Source organism: Emydura macquarii, unplaced genomic scaffold (genome assembly GCF_026122565.2).
Source record: "Emydura macquarii macquarii isolate MOO-44397 ecotype Brisbane River unplaced genomic scaffold, CSIRO-AGI_Emac_v2 contig_729, whole genome shotgun sequence".
Classification (NCBI taxonomy): domain Eukaryota; kingdom Metazoa; phylum Chordata; order Testudines; family Chelidae; genus Emydura; species Emydura macquarii.
Window position 1 is genome coordinate 935,176 of NW_027130866.1, and position 13,192 is coordinate 948,367.

General features: G+C 59.4%; 1 protein-coding gene across 3 annotated transcripts in view; it reads right to left on the reverse strand.

The window, feature by feature from the left end:
• Window positions 1-4,638: 4,638 nt before the first annotated feature.
• Window positions 4,639-13,192, reverse strand: part of XXYLT1 (xyloside xylosyltransferase 1) — a 68,357-nt gene continuing 59,803 nt past the window's right edge. For all 3 annotated transcript variants that reach the window (XM_067542828.1, XM_067542826.1, XM_067542829.1), the window contains exon 4: window positions 4,639-6,104. In XM_067542828.1, coding sequence (XP_067398929.1) covers window positions 5,708-6,104 — 397 coding nt within the window. In that variant the 3' untranslated portion in view covers window positions 4,639-5,707. The remainder of the gene's footprint in view (window positions 6,105-13,192) is intronic.

The window sequence follows — 13,192 nt, forward strand, 5'->3', positions numbered from 1 at the left end:
CGCTGCGCCACTGATGCCCGTCCTGCCTTTGAGACACGGCTGCGCGTGGTGATTTCCCAGGGGAGCCTGGCCTGTCCCGCAGCAGGCGGCTGAGTCTTGGATTTTATTCTCACAGAGGCATTCGTCCCGGCCAGCAGCATGCGGTGTAATGACTGGCCCAGCCGCCCAGATCAGCTGCGCACCAGCCAGCGCACATTGGGCTGGATCTACGCCCAGCAGGGCGGGACGGCGGGCGGGACGGACTTACCTCGTCCAGCACTGCTTTGCCTGATGTTGGCGTGGCCTGAATGGTCTCCTGAAAAGCGCCTGTCCTGGCGAAACGCGATGAGTGTGTGTGTGTGTGTGTGTGTTTGGGGTGGGGGGGTGGGGGTCGTCTGCACGTGTGTGTGTGTGTGTGTGGGCGAGCTGACGAAGGAGCACCACAACCAGCCGTTAGCACAAAGCAGCAGCAGCCCCCGTGGGCCGTGCCCAGGCGGGTGGCACACAGAGGCATTAAGTAACAGCTGTTCGTTCCCAGCCCCCCCGGCCCCGACCGCGGCACCAGGCCCGGCTCAGCAGAAAACGCAGCGACCACAGGTGCCGCTGGGACTCCCCAGGGCCGGGCCCCCCCCCCTCTCCTGCAGGGAGCTGGGCATGCAGGGAGCAAGAACATCCTCCCCACAGGCCCCACTGCTCCCAGTAAGGCCAGCAGCGCTGCCGCCCCCGGAGCTGCCAGCCTAGAGCGCCAGTGGGGCAAGACAGACAGTCAGCCGGACAGACAGCCGTGCCGCGGCGGGCGGCTCTGCCCCTCCTTTAGAACTGAGCTCAGACGTGCTGAGTAAGGCGGGAATGCCACGGTGGCCTCTGCGCACAAGAACCAAGCCCGGCTCCGGCTCCGGCTCACAGACGTGCTCAGCCCGGTCTGGGCACCCCGGTGATCCAACCCTGGCTGTGAGCGCAGGGCAGACCCCAGGTGACCCCACTCAGACGGGTGCTGCTGGAGCCAGGCCAGGTGCTGGGATTTCTGGGGCACCCGCCGGGGTGCAGGAGGCCGTGCTGCCCTGTGAGGCACTGTCCATGTCGCGTGGGACAGACTGGCTGGCGTTCCCCGGAGCAGTGGGGCAAGCTCACGGACGAGCAACGTGGGTTAGGTGTGGCGATGCATTGCTCTTGGCGTGTCACAGCTGCGCTGCTGGGCCTGACCTTACAAACCGCCTGCAGGGGCTTCAGGGCCGGGACCAGCTCGTCCTGGCCAGCCGAGAGCACCATGTGCAAACCCCCACGCACCAGTCCCTTTGGTAAGGCGCACGCACCGGGCTGGGCGCTGACTCTCAGCCCACGGCTGCCTGGTGGCACGGGGCGTGCATGCCTGTGGCACAGCCGCTCGGCTTTGATGCGGTGTTTTCCATTGGTGGCACCTGCCCGTTCTCCGGCCAGTGCGGCTGGATCGGAGCTGGCTTGTCCCGCTGCGGCGCTTGGCTCCTGGGAATGGCCAGGCTCAATGCGATGAGCAGCAGCAAAGGGCGCGGGCTCCCCTGAGCGTGTGCTGCTGAACGCAGCCCTGGCGACCGTCCCCGGCCGCGCAGCGCAGATATCAGCACAGCCCGCTTGCAGCTGGGGTTCCTGCCAGCTTCAGCCCATCTGCGGCCGAACGCAGCTGTTCAAAGCCAGCCCGTCCTGAGCGCCGGGCTCCGAAGTACGGCAGGGACCACGCCTGCGAGTGAGGAGGTATCCAGCCGTTACCCGCTCCCTAGCGGTACGGCTACACTGCCACGTAAACCCAGGGCTTGCACTCAGGCGCACGCCTACCCCTGCCCGGCTGTCTACATACAACCTGCGCTAACCAGGGCTTGGACAGAGGGGCCCAGCACCCACGGGGTGGAGGATCCAAGCCTGTGTCACGCTGGGACCCGGGGGGGGGGGGGTGGTGTTGTCCAGGCCTATTACTTTGCAGTGTAGACGCAGGCTCACTGGACCTGAACCACTTGAGCTGGCTTGTCCCTGGCACGGCCCAGTGTGTCAGCGCGCAGGACCCGGCGCAAATGCAGCCAGCACCGAACAGCCCTTCGCAGCAGTGCCTCTGCGAGTGAGTGCAGCCGTGTGGTGCTGGCTTGTGCGCCTGCGGCCTTAGCCATTGGCCTTGAAACGCTGCCCTTGGCTCATAAAGCAAATGGGGCGGGCTGGGCTCCCAGTCAGAGATGGGGCCGTGAGTGGGTCAGACCAATGGTCCAGCCAGCCCAGGCTCCTGTCACCCGACAGCGGCGGGTGCTTCAGAGGGAATGACCAGAACAGGGCATCAAGTGCGCCACCCCTTGGCGCCCATTCCCAGCCCATCTTGGCTAGCAGCCATTGCTGGACCTGGCCTCCACGAACTTAGCTAGTCCTTTTGTGAACCTGTTATAGTCTTGGCCTTCACAACGTCCTCAGGCAAGGAGTTCCACAGGTTGACTATGCCACTCTGACCCCCCTCCACCTGGGACAGCCTCCCCTCACTCTAACCCTGCCTCCTGGGCCACCCTGACCCCACCTTCCCTGAACCATCCCCTCACCTGAACCCCCACCTCCTGCACCACCCTCAGCCCCCCTTCTCTCAAGGTAAACCTGCCTCCGGTGCCCCTTACGTTAACCCCACCACCAGCGCCACCCTGACCTCGCCCAGGGCGCGCGGCCTAACCCGTGGCCTGGGCCCTCACCTGGCGGGGTTCCTCTCCTGCACACCCCAAACCGCTCCTTGTGCAGGCACCACTAACCCTCTTCTGGCCAAGCAATGGCACCCCCCCCATGTGTCCCCATGTGCTCACCCCCAGCTGACCCAGGACTCTCTGCCTAACCCCCCCCCTCGCTCCCTAGGCCCCGGGCACCCTGTGACCCGACGCTGCAGGTGTGGCTGCTAGCCCCACAGGACACATGCCCAGGCACGCCACAGGGCAGGCGCTCACTGCCATGGTGCTTGGTGACTGGGACAGGCCCCTCAGCACCCAGCCATCTGCCGAGCTGCGTGGGCGAGCGGACAGTGCGGGACAGGGACGGCGCCGTCCTGCGACCAGGCCTCTGTTCACCTCATCTCGCCTTGGCACCTGAACCCCCTGGGACGCAGTGGCACCTGGCAGCACGAGGTGGGGGCGGGGGAGGGCGGTGCTGGCTCCAGCACCAGTAAAGCCAGGCACTCAGGCAGGGATGGCAGCAATGGGGTGTGTGTGTGTGTGTGTGTGTGTGTGTGTAGCAGCAGCCGCCTCCAGCTGTGTAGCAGGGCTCAGGCGTAACCCACCCTAGGTGACTGGGGTGGTAGCGGCCCACGGCGCTGGGGCGCAGGCTCGCGGGAGTCATGCTGGGTCACAGTTCCATGTGCTTTGTCAGCCCACGGGGCCTAGAAACATGTGTGCAGAGAGGCTGACGTTCGCCGGGAGCATAGGCCTAGGCATGACGTGTCTCTGCTGCCCCGTGCCGTCATCTGGCCGTCAGCCCCACCCTCCTCCCGCCTGGCCCCATTACTCAGTGCGAAGGGACACGCTCGCCGGGCTATGGGACGGCCCTGGGCAGGTGTCCATCAGAAACGTTGCAAAGCCCAGCGCTCTGTTCGACCCCAGCCTTTCCCTGCCAAAGTGACGCATCAGCCTGGAGCGTCTCCTGAGCCCATTCGTGCCTGGCTCGCCATGGGGAAAGGCCTGAGGATCCCCGTGCATGCCGGCCTCTGGTGCTGTGCACGCTTCCCCACCGGCGTGTCCTGGGGAACCGGCGCTGGTGCTGTGCGTGTCGTCTGCCGGCTGGCCTCAGCCCCGTGCGTCACGGCACCCGCCCACGCTGTGGCCAGCCAGGTGTCACGTAGGAGCAAATGGGGCAGCGTTGCTTGGATGGTGGCCGCCCCCTGCGCTAGACAGTACAGCCTGGCCTTCGTGCAGCAGGCCCTAGGGCTGGTGCAATTGTCACGGTGCTGCAGCACATGGAACGTAGACGGTGTTGAGATCCCAAGAGAAATCTGCACCCCTGCCCGCTGTGCCACGCAGCCTGGCTCTGGGACAGCTCGTGGGGGGCTGGCCAGGCTTTGACTGCATGGCAGGAAGTGAGCTTGGGCAGTGGCTAACGGTGCCACAGGATTAAAGCCACGTGCGGATACACCCCCCCTTTCAAGCATACGGGGAGGTGTTCAGGACCACATCAGCTGTACTAGGGACTGAGACCCATTTCTCTGCAGCGCTTTGTACGCTCCGGGAACGGCAGGGTAAAACACGTACTCCGCTAAAGAGCAGGCGCACATTCACACCACAGCTATGGGCAGCAAGACCCTCACTTCCCAATTACAGCTTCGTGTCGCACCGCTCAAACCGTCACTGTGCACCTCCCACGAGGAAGAGATTTCCGCAGGGGCAGGGGATCCCACTAGGAGTCTCTTGCACCTTCAGCTGAAGCAGAGACAGGACACTGGGTTAGCTGCACCCCTGGAGAAATCTGGGCGAGACGGGCCGGGCCCCCGCGTGCTTGGTGTTCCTGTACCAGGCAGTCGGACGGCACGCCGCCAGGATGGCTTGATTGCCGCAGGCGTGACGTGTTCAAAAGCATCTCGCTGTTCCCAAGAAAGGACAATGGTCTAACGAGGCTCATAGCTCTGTCATTTATAATCACCCGCACGCAAACACACACACACACACACACACACAGGGATAATAACTGCTGTGAATACATTTTATTAGAGACTTGACTCTCATGTGGTTAAACATAGTGGGGATGCTATGTAAGACGCCATTTTTTTCATTTACCCAACACACACGTCAACTACTTTATCAGTCAGAAGGAAACAGATTCTTATAAAACCTTTTCACCCAGGACGCCTGTGGAAAACTGACAAAGTGTCTTTTACATTGGCAGCTTTATTCTAGAACAAATGGTTAAAGGAAAAGCTATTAAAAACAACCCTATTTGTCCACACACCCTGCTTGTTTCTAAGATGAGAGAGGCAGTAAAGCGTTTATCACTAGGAAGAAGCCAGGGACGGCTTTAACGTTCATTTGGAATTCAATTTTGGTCCAGGAGTAACCCAGTGTTAAAGCACTTTGTAATTTCATCCATACAAATCAGTCTTTAAAAACCTCTCTTGGCTTTTATTTTAAATGAGGCCAGCCTGGAGATGCCGTCACCTCTTTAGAAGGATGCTGACGGCCTGCATTGGACACAGAACTAGGTCACTGAGAAATGGTCCTTTTGTAGGCTGTAATAACAATGCAATGCTCACGCAGGCTGTGTAATCATTAGACATTGTCAGTGCCCAATGAGGCGCTCTCCCTCCCCTGCAGGGCGGCATGCCCAGGACATGAGGGCAGGCAGCGTTGAGCGGCACTGCACTGAATCGGCGCACCTCGCATGTATACACGGGCTTTCACCCCGGTCTCTAGCGCCAACTAATTCAGCCTCAGCGCATGGCGCGAGGAGGGTAAATAGTGTTGGCCCCGTTTTACATAAAGGGAAACTGGCATGGAGGAGTGACAAGCCTTGCCCAAGCTCATATGGCAGGTCAGTGTGTGAGCTGAGGGCAGAACCCAGGTGTCCTGGTCTAACCACTAGACTGCACTTCCTCCCTGATGCGTGAGGTTCGAGGCCGTGGAAGGTCCTCGGACAGCCGCATGGGGCGGGCGTGTGGTGCACACACTGCGCTAGCTGCTTCCCCAGCAGGCACCCGCGGCTGTTTCACCGAAAAGGCAGCGCTGCCCAGCGGGGCGCGGGCAGTGATGGCGGCCTAGTCCTCGGGGATGGGCGTGTTGCAGTTCCCATGGTAGATTTTGACTTGGCCCTCGCACTTGAAGTACTGCTCGAACACGTCGCTGTACCCGTGGTCCCTCCACCAGGAGCAGAGCTGCCGGTTCCAAGTGCAGTCCAGCACGTGGAACAGCGTGGGGTGCTCCATCCCAATCATGGTGAAGAAGTCCTGGTCCCCCAGGTGGCCCTTGAAGTGGTACTTCTCTGTGAGCTGCTGCACCACGTCGGGCTCCAGCAACTTGTTGTAGAGCTGGGACTGGCGCATGGCTTCCAGGTTCAGCAGCATGACCCCGCTGTTAAAGCCGGGCAGGCCGTCAGGAGGGGGCTCCCCCACCTTGGTCTGGGGGTTCTCTCGGCGGAACTGCCAGAACACGTGCCTGGAGAAGGGAAAAAAGCACAACACGGGTGTGTTACAGACCACAGGGCAGATGGCTCCAGGATGTGATCTGAGCAGAAGCCTAGCAAGAAATGCTACCTCCATCAGTTACAATAACGCACTCTGTGCCCGGGGGACACGCGCTCACCCTCGGCGTCACCACCTGCAGGACAGAGATAAAGCTCCATGCCCAGGACCTGCTCCTTGCAATCCCACGCTCCTCTGGACTCCAGGTGTTCTGGGTGCACAAGGAACGCAAGCCGGAGCGAACACCTGCCACAGAGAGTCTGAGATTTTCAGACCAGTGGCAATTCTGGGAATGTAGGGCTGGAAGGAACCTCAAGAAGTCATCCAATCCAGCCCCCTGTACACCTCCTAGACCAGTCCTGACAGGGCTTTGTCCAGCCTGTTCTTAAAAACCTCCAGTGATGGGGAGTCCACAACTGCCCTTGGAAGTCTAGTCCAGATCTTAATCACCCCTAGCGTTAGCATCCCTATTATCTACCCTAAATCACCCTTGCAGCAGATTAAGCCCATTCTTCTTGTCCTGCCCTCAGGGGACATGGAGAACCATAGCTCACCATCCTCTTTATAACAGCCCGGTCATTTACTCTGACCTCCTGCATAACAGGTCAGAAAAACCTCACCCAGTAATTTCTGTATCAAGCCCATTATGTCTGGCTAAACTAGAGCAAGTCTTTTGGGAAGACAGCCTGTCTTCATATAAAACCGGCAAATGACGGAGACTCCACCACCACGCTTGGTCAATTGTGCCGCGGGTTAATTACCCTCACACGGCTTTAAATGCGCATCTTGTTATTTGTAGTTTGAATTTATCTGGCCTCAACTTCCTGCCATGGAATCACAGTAAGCCTTTTTCTGATCAGTTACAGAGCCCTCTAATATCAGAAACCTCCGACCCATGCAGAGCTCATCCGCGTCTTTAATCCCTTAATACGGGCTGCACTGAGCTGCGGCTAGTGCTATGTTTTATCAGGATGTTATGCAGGACTAAGGCACTGCCTTGGTATATTATCTCAGCACAGTCACCCGTATCACCTCAAACTTGTCATCACAGCCAAAAGGAACCACAGGTTTGTGGGACAAAGCGTGGCTGGATGGGTTCGAGCGCACAGACCAGCAACTATGTGGCAGTGTGTTACAAGGCGACAAGTTCCTGCCTGTGTGCTGCTCGGACACTGCGCCTCCCTACGTGGACCACTTCAATAATCCTCCACGGACCAGTCCGAGCGAGAGCGTTGACAGCCCCTTGTGCACGGGTGCAAATGACTGTGCAAGCTGCAAGACAGGGCAGAATCAGGCCCATTGTTCATCTAGGAGGTGGTCAGAGCACAGGGCTGAGAGCCAGCACCTAATGGCTCCATCTGGCCCCATCTGGCCCCAGGACACTCACACTCAGCCAGACCCATCTGGCCCCAGGACACTCACACTCAGCCAGCTGTGACCTGTCTATCTCTGGGCTTACATATCAGATCTTCAGGGTTTTGTAAAAACAGGCTTTTTAAAACAAGCCACCCATAGCCCCCCTGCCCCTAAGAACAGTAGACATGTTTCATAAAGACAATTCCAAAGGGAACATTTTATTCACTCAGACAAACATCCCCGGCAGTGTCTGCAGCCCCAGCCCGCTGGACAGAGACAGACAGCGGGACTGACAGGCATGGCACTGACAAGTTACTTTTCCAACCCCCACGATGGGCACAAAGGTTCAAGTGAAGAACCAGCCGGACGGACTCTGACACCGCTGAGAGTCCCAATAATACACATGGGCCCTGCTCAGCCCTGGGGCAAGTGAGTGCCTCCCAGCTGGGTTGTTCCTACTTACACCAGGACTGAATCTGGCCCGTTGCCGTTACCCATGCAGCGCTCCCCCAGAATCTGCCGGGTTGGAATTCCTCTGCTAGGCCACTTCCAACCCACTGATCACTCTGCCGCCTTACACAGCACCCCTGGCTGGGGGAAGCAGCGCAGTGGAGTCCCCAGGCTCCAGAGGGGCCCGTTCAGTCTGACCTCCTGCACCGCCCGAGCCAGAGGCTCCACCCAGAGATCCCTGCATCCAGCCCTGCCGCTAACGGCTGAGATACAGCGCATCTTTCGGAAAGACACCGGTCTCCGTGTGCTGGGGAGTGCACCCCAGGGGAGCTGTTCCACTGGGTCCTGACCCTCCCTGGTCCAAACTGGCCTCTGGTTTCCTGTTGAACCAGCAGCCAAAGGCAGACGCAGGTCGAGCAGCTGGCAATGCCACGGAGCCGCTTGTCTCCACTCTCTCCTCCCCACGCAGGTTCCTGCAGCCCGTTCAGGGCCCTGGGTGCTGCAGGACTGGGCCCTGCCTGGAGGGGCAGGTGACGGTTCCCAGCCCTGCAAGACAGGGCAGATGCTGCCCAGGAGATTTTGAACACAGAGCAACTGCTAGCTTTTCCTCTTCACCATCTCATGGGCACGGCCTGCACCACAGCTCAGCTGCCCTCCCGGCCGGGCTCTCACCCGAGCCCCCAGTTCAAATGGCTTTGGGAACGCAAAGGCCCTGCTCCGCCTGCGACTGAGGAAATGCGACAGCCATGTGCCACCTGCCTCATCCCCCAGATCCCTCCCACGCCCCGTGCAGGAGGGGTGTCAGCGTAGAGCCGCCTGGCGCCCAGCACAGCAGAGCTGCGGTGTCGCAGGGGAGCCGCGCCCCAGGCCAGAGTGACCCGACATTCATCGCAGGCAACGTTCTCCTGGCTGGAAACGCGGCTTCACGGAAAAGGCCAATTTGGACCAGGCTTTTCAGATTCCGAGCAGGAGACTCGGCAGGCGGACGTCAGTTCCAAACACCGAGCCGTCTCCTGGCAAGTGAAATGGCAGCTCGCTCCACACAGCCATTTCCAACTTGCAAGCTGGGAATTTGGTGTGTGAATATTTCCGATACTTTGGCCTTTCCTTCCGCTTTGGAAGTGAAAGTGATTCTGAAACGTGGCACGTCCCATGAAAGGAAAACTCCACTTTCTGACCAGCTCTACCCACAACCCTGGCCTGGGATTTCGGAGCATGAAGCATGGAAGCGCTGATGAAGGCTCGCAGGGCAGTCGGGATGAGCAATGCAATCCGAAGTGCGAGGAAGAGGTAAACCAGTCACTGCGGCTAAAACAGAACTGTCTCTGGGAGGACAATGCAGGCCCCGGTGACGGCAGGCTGTCTGTGAGTGCTAACGAAACAAGCAAACAGCAGCTGTGCGACAGCACGGCCCCGTCTATGCAGCACTTAAAGGAAAATAACAAAACCACATGGAATTAGAGACAGAATCAAGCATCCACAACATGCAGGGCTTGCTCGGAGCTGAGGTTCTGGTTCAGCCCCTGGTAGATATGGACCCGAGCCCAAAGGTTGGTTCCAGAGCCCCACGTCCTCAACGCTCAGGGCACCCGGATCAGGGGTGTGGCTCCAGCCCATCTCTACGTCTTACATCATCCAACCTCGCTTCTCGGTGCTCAAGAATCAGAATAAAAAATAATCATCTTCCACCACAAGGAAAAAAAAAAAAAAAGACCCCGTGGGCAGAGCCGAGGAAGGGACAGAGACAGACACACAGAGGGGAAAGGGAAGGTGGCACCTCCGAAATGACAGGACTGACCAGCTGTTCCACGTTTTTATTGTAAAGAAACATGCAGAGCCTGCGGCAGCCGAGTTACAGCCCAGACTGTCGAAGAGCTGGTTTATAACCCCTGGAATAACTGCCGTAACAGGAACACGGACACAGCCGCAGCTCAGCGCACCGCTCGTCCCTCGACAGTGCCTCTCACAAGCGCAGGCCAGGCCTTGATCAGGGAGAAACGCGTCTTCATTTGAAGTGACTAAATCAGGCTGAGAACAGCAGCATTCCCCAGTGGCGTGTTGTGCACTCACCAACCCAGGTAAATGCAGGCGCAGAAATGAGACACGAACCACCCCCTGCTGCTTGTGGATAAACAGCTTTTGTTTCAGTCCTGAGCCAAACCTGGATGCGGAAACTTTGCTTTCCCTTGTACAGTTACCTGCGATGTATAGTACAGGGGGAGGGGAGGGGAGAGTTCAACAGGGAACAAACCCTAAAGCAGCTGGGGAAGGGAGTAGATAGCGGAGGGACCTGGGACTAGCATGGGCAGCTTTTAACCTTTCAGGGGCTGTTTGAATCCAGCCAACAACAGAGGCTTTGGCATGGTCTGTCGTCTCGCCGTCACTGAACGCTCTGCCAGACCACGCCTCCGTCAACTGCGGCAGTTCAGGTCTCCCTGTCTAGACGTGGGAAGAGGGGACCCAGGCGCAGGGAGCGCCCCATTGAGAAGTGGGCAGATGAGATCATGGGGGCGGAAGAGTTCACTTTTCTTTAGAGCAAACCAGGCTGGGTGAAAGACGCAAGCAGCAGATCACTGTCCTCTAAGCAGGGTGCACGAGCACTGGTAAAACAGCCGCGCTTAGACCACCCTAGCCTCATCCCCGCCTTCCCCGCCGTCCGTTCTCACGGGGTACATTCAGCTGCACTGCTGTAGCCACGGCTCCTCGGTGCAGAAAACACGACTCACTTCCCAACGCCCGCCATTTGCGCATGAGCCTCTGAGAATCTGCAGCAGAAATCCCCCTCCCTCTGCCGCCCAAAGGGCTGCAGCGTCTGGGCGGAAAGTTCCCCACTGACTCACTCCCAGGGGTCCAAGAGGCGGCCTTTCCAGGCACCGTCAGGAACATACAGAGCACAGCGTGGGCGGCTCCACCGTGCATTCAGCCAGGGACCCCAGGCCTCGCCCAAGGAGGCTGCGATCCTGCACGCGCTGGGGGAGGAGCAGACTGCCGGAAGCCCGGCTCCTCTGCACGGGGCGCCTGGGGGCGTCAGGGAGGGGAACCCAGACCTGCCGAGGGCAGCAGCGTGTGCACTGTGCGGCCAGCCATCCCACCGCACTCGCCACTACCCTCCCCCCATGTGGTCAGGCTGCAGGAAACATGGCCCCACACGCAGGCAGAACTGGAAGTACCCAGCAAGCGAGCGGCGCAGGCCAAGGAGCTACGGGCCCAGGGCAGCGCCCGCAGCAGCCCACTAGCGAGACGACTGCTTCAACGGCCAGCAGCCACCAGTCCTGGAGTGCAGCCTGCTGGGCAGCACCTCCCGCTCCGGGTCCTCCTCCCCTGGGGGTAACACCGCAGTGCTCTGCCCGTGCGCTGACCCCAGGGGCTGCTGCCCGCAGGACTTCACACCGTGGCGCTTGCAGTTTGATCCCAACCCCATCACAGCGCGCCCACGAGACGCGGGTGTTCAGGGGTAAGCACAGGCCAACCTAAACGAAGAGTGAGAACTTCTGGGGGCCTGGGAACCCCAGCGTCCCACAGCCTGGCCCAGGCAGCGCAGACAGGCCCTGAAGTGCGTTCCCGGTCCGAGGCAAGCTGCCCTCGGCGAGCAGCAGGCAAACGCCAGGGGGGAATGCAGGGAAGGCGCCCGGTGCAGTAACGGTGTTTTGTGCAGCTCGGGGCATTGGCCCTGCCAGGAGCCGGGAAGGGGGCGCTCTGACGGGAGCGAGGTGGGGCTCAGGGCATGGCCGGCTCGATGATGCTTTAATACCTAGTGCAGGCATTTGTTCACACCCCTCCTTGGGGACAGACGAGGGGGGCCAGGCATGTGCAGGCAGCTGCCAACCCCTAGCACCTAAGCACACGCCCACGTCTCAGCCACACCAAGGCCTTGTCACACGTGGTGTTACCCGGAACAGCTCTTCCGCTTCAGAGTCACACCCTGCCTTCAGCCGAATGCAGACAAGTCCCCTCTGCCCGCCGGGTGTGAGCCAAGAGCGCTGAAATCAAAGGGAGTCTCCCTGGAGCTGGGGCAGCCTCAGGCTTTCCACCCCGCGGGTGTGTGTAGGGCTACAGTGCCAGAGCCATCAGCACTCTGCAACACGGGGCGGGGCGGGCGGGCGGGACCAGCGACAGCTGGAAATTCTTGCCCCAAACTCCCCCCGTTGGCCAGGCCCCCCGAGGACAGACAGACAGACAGACGTGGACTTTGGTACAGCGATAGTGAGGGGAGAGTGACGGCTGAGACTGTGCACTACTCTGCTGGCTGGGCCGTGCGTGCTGTCCGTGGGCCTCCCCAGCGCTCGCTGTGGCGCTAACAAAGCCGTGCACGTCCTGTCGGAGACGTCCTGCCCTGCCACTGCTCCTGCTCCCGCTCTCGGCAGACCTCGGCAGCCCGGCTAGCTCCCGGCTGACACGCAGCAGGAAGCTGCTCTGTGGAGAGGGAGACGTTCAAACCTTCACTAAACTTTAAGCCTGATCATGGCCCAGCTTCATTCGCCTCCATGATCCCTTGTAAAAGAGGAAAACTGCTCCCCACAAAGCCAGGCCAAGCGTGCAGCCCGGGGGGCTTGACACCAAACAAACCAGGGCCATGGTTTTCACTTGTTGTTAACGACTCTGCAGCCCTTTGCAGAGAGCCTCTGCTCCAAGGCGCTGTTTATAAACAGAGCCTCCATGTGCTAGGAAACATCTGGAGAACAGCACTTCCAAGCATTCAAAACACAAAACCCAGGAAGGCTGGATACAAAATTCCCCTGCTGGCTTAGCGCTGCGCACACAATTCACTGGCCTGGTTTCTGTTAATGTTTCCTTTAATGGTTTGTGCTGCCGCCAGGCCAACTCAGATGACAGTCCCCCAGCCCAGCTGTCTGCCTCAGAAATAATCACGCGATCGCTGCCTGGCAATCTTGATTGCACACGGCACACAGCACGGTTTAAAAGCAGAGCGGTAATAATACGGTTTAAAATATCTTCTTGTTCAATCACCAAAAATATTCTCAATGGTGAAAATGGATATTTCCGTATATTGTATGTGATTACAGACGTCGCTCACACCCCCCCACACACACAACCCCCTTCCTTACTTGGAAACAACAGAGCCCAGATCTGCATCTCCGGTGCACCCGGACTCCCCCGACTGTCTTGGGTTTGCCAGAAAGGGACGACAAGGGCCGCGGGACAATCATCGCTCAGGTCACAAGAGATACACTACTTGCTGCAAATAGGGACGCGCTGTGCCTTTAACAGATTAATCTAGTCCAAGGCCAGAAGGGA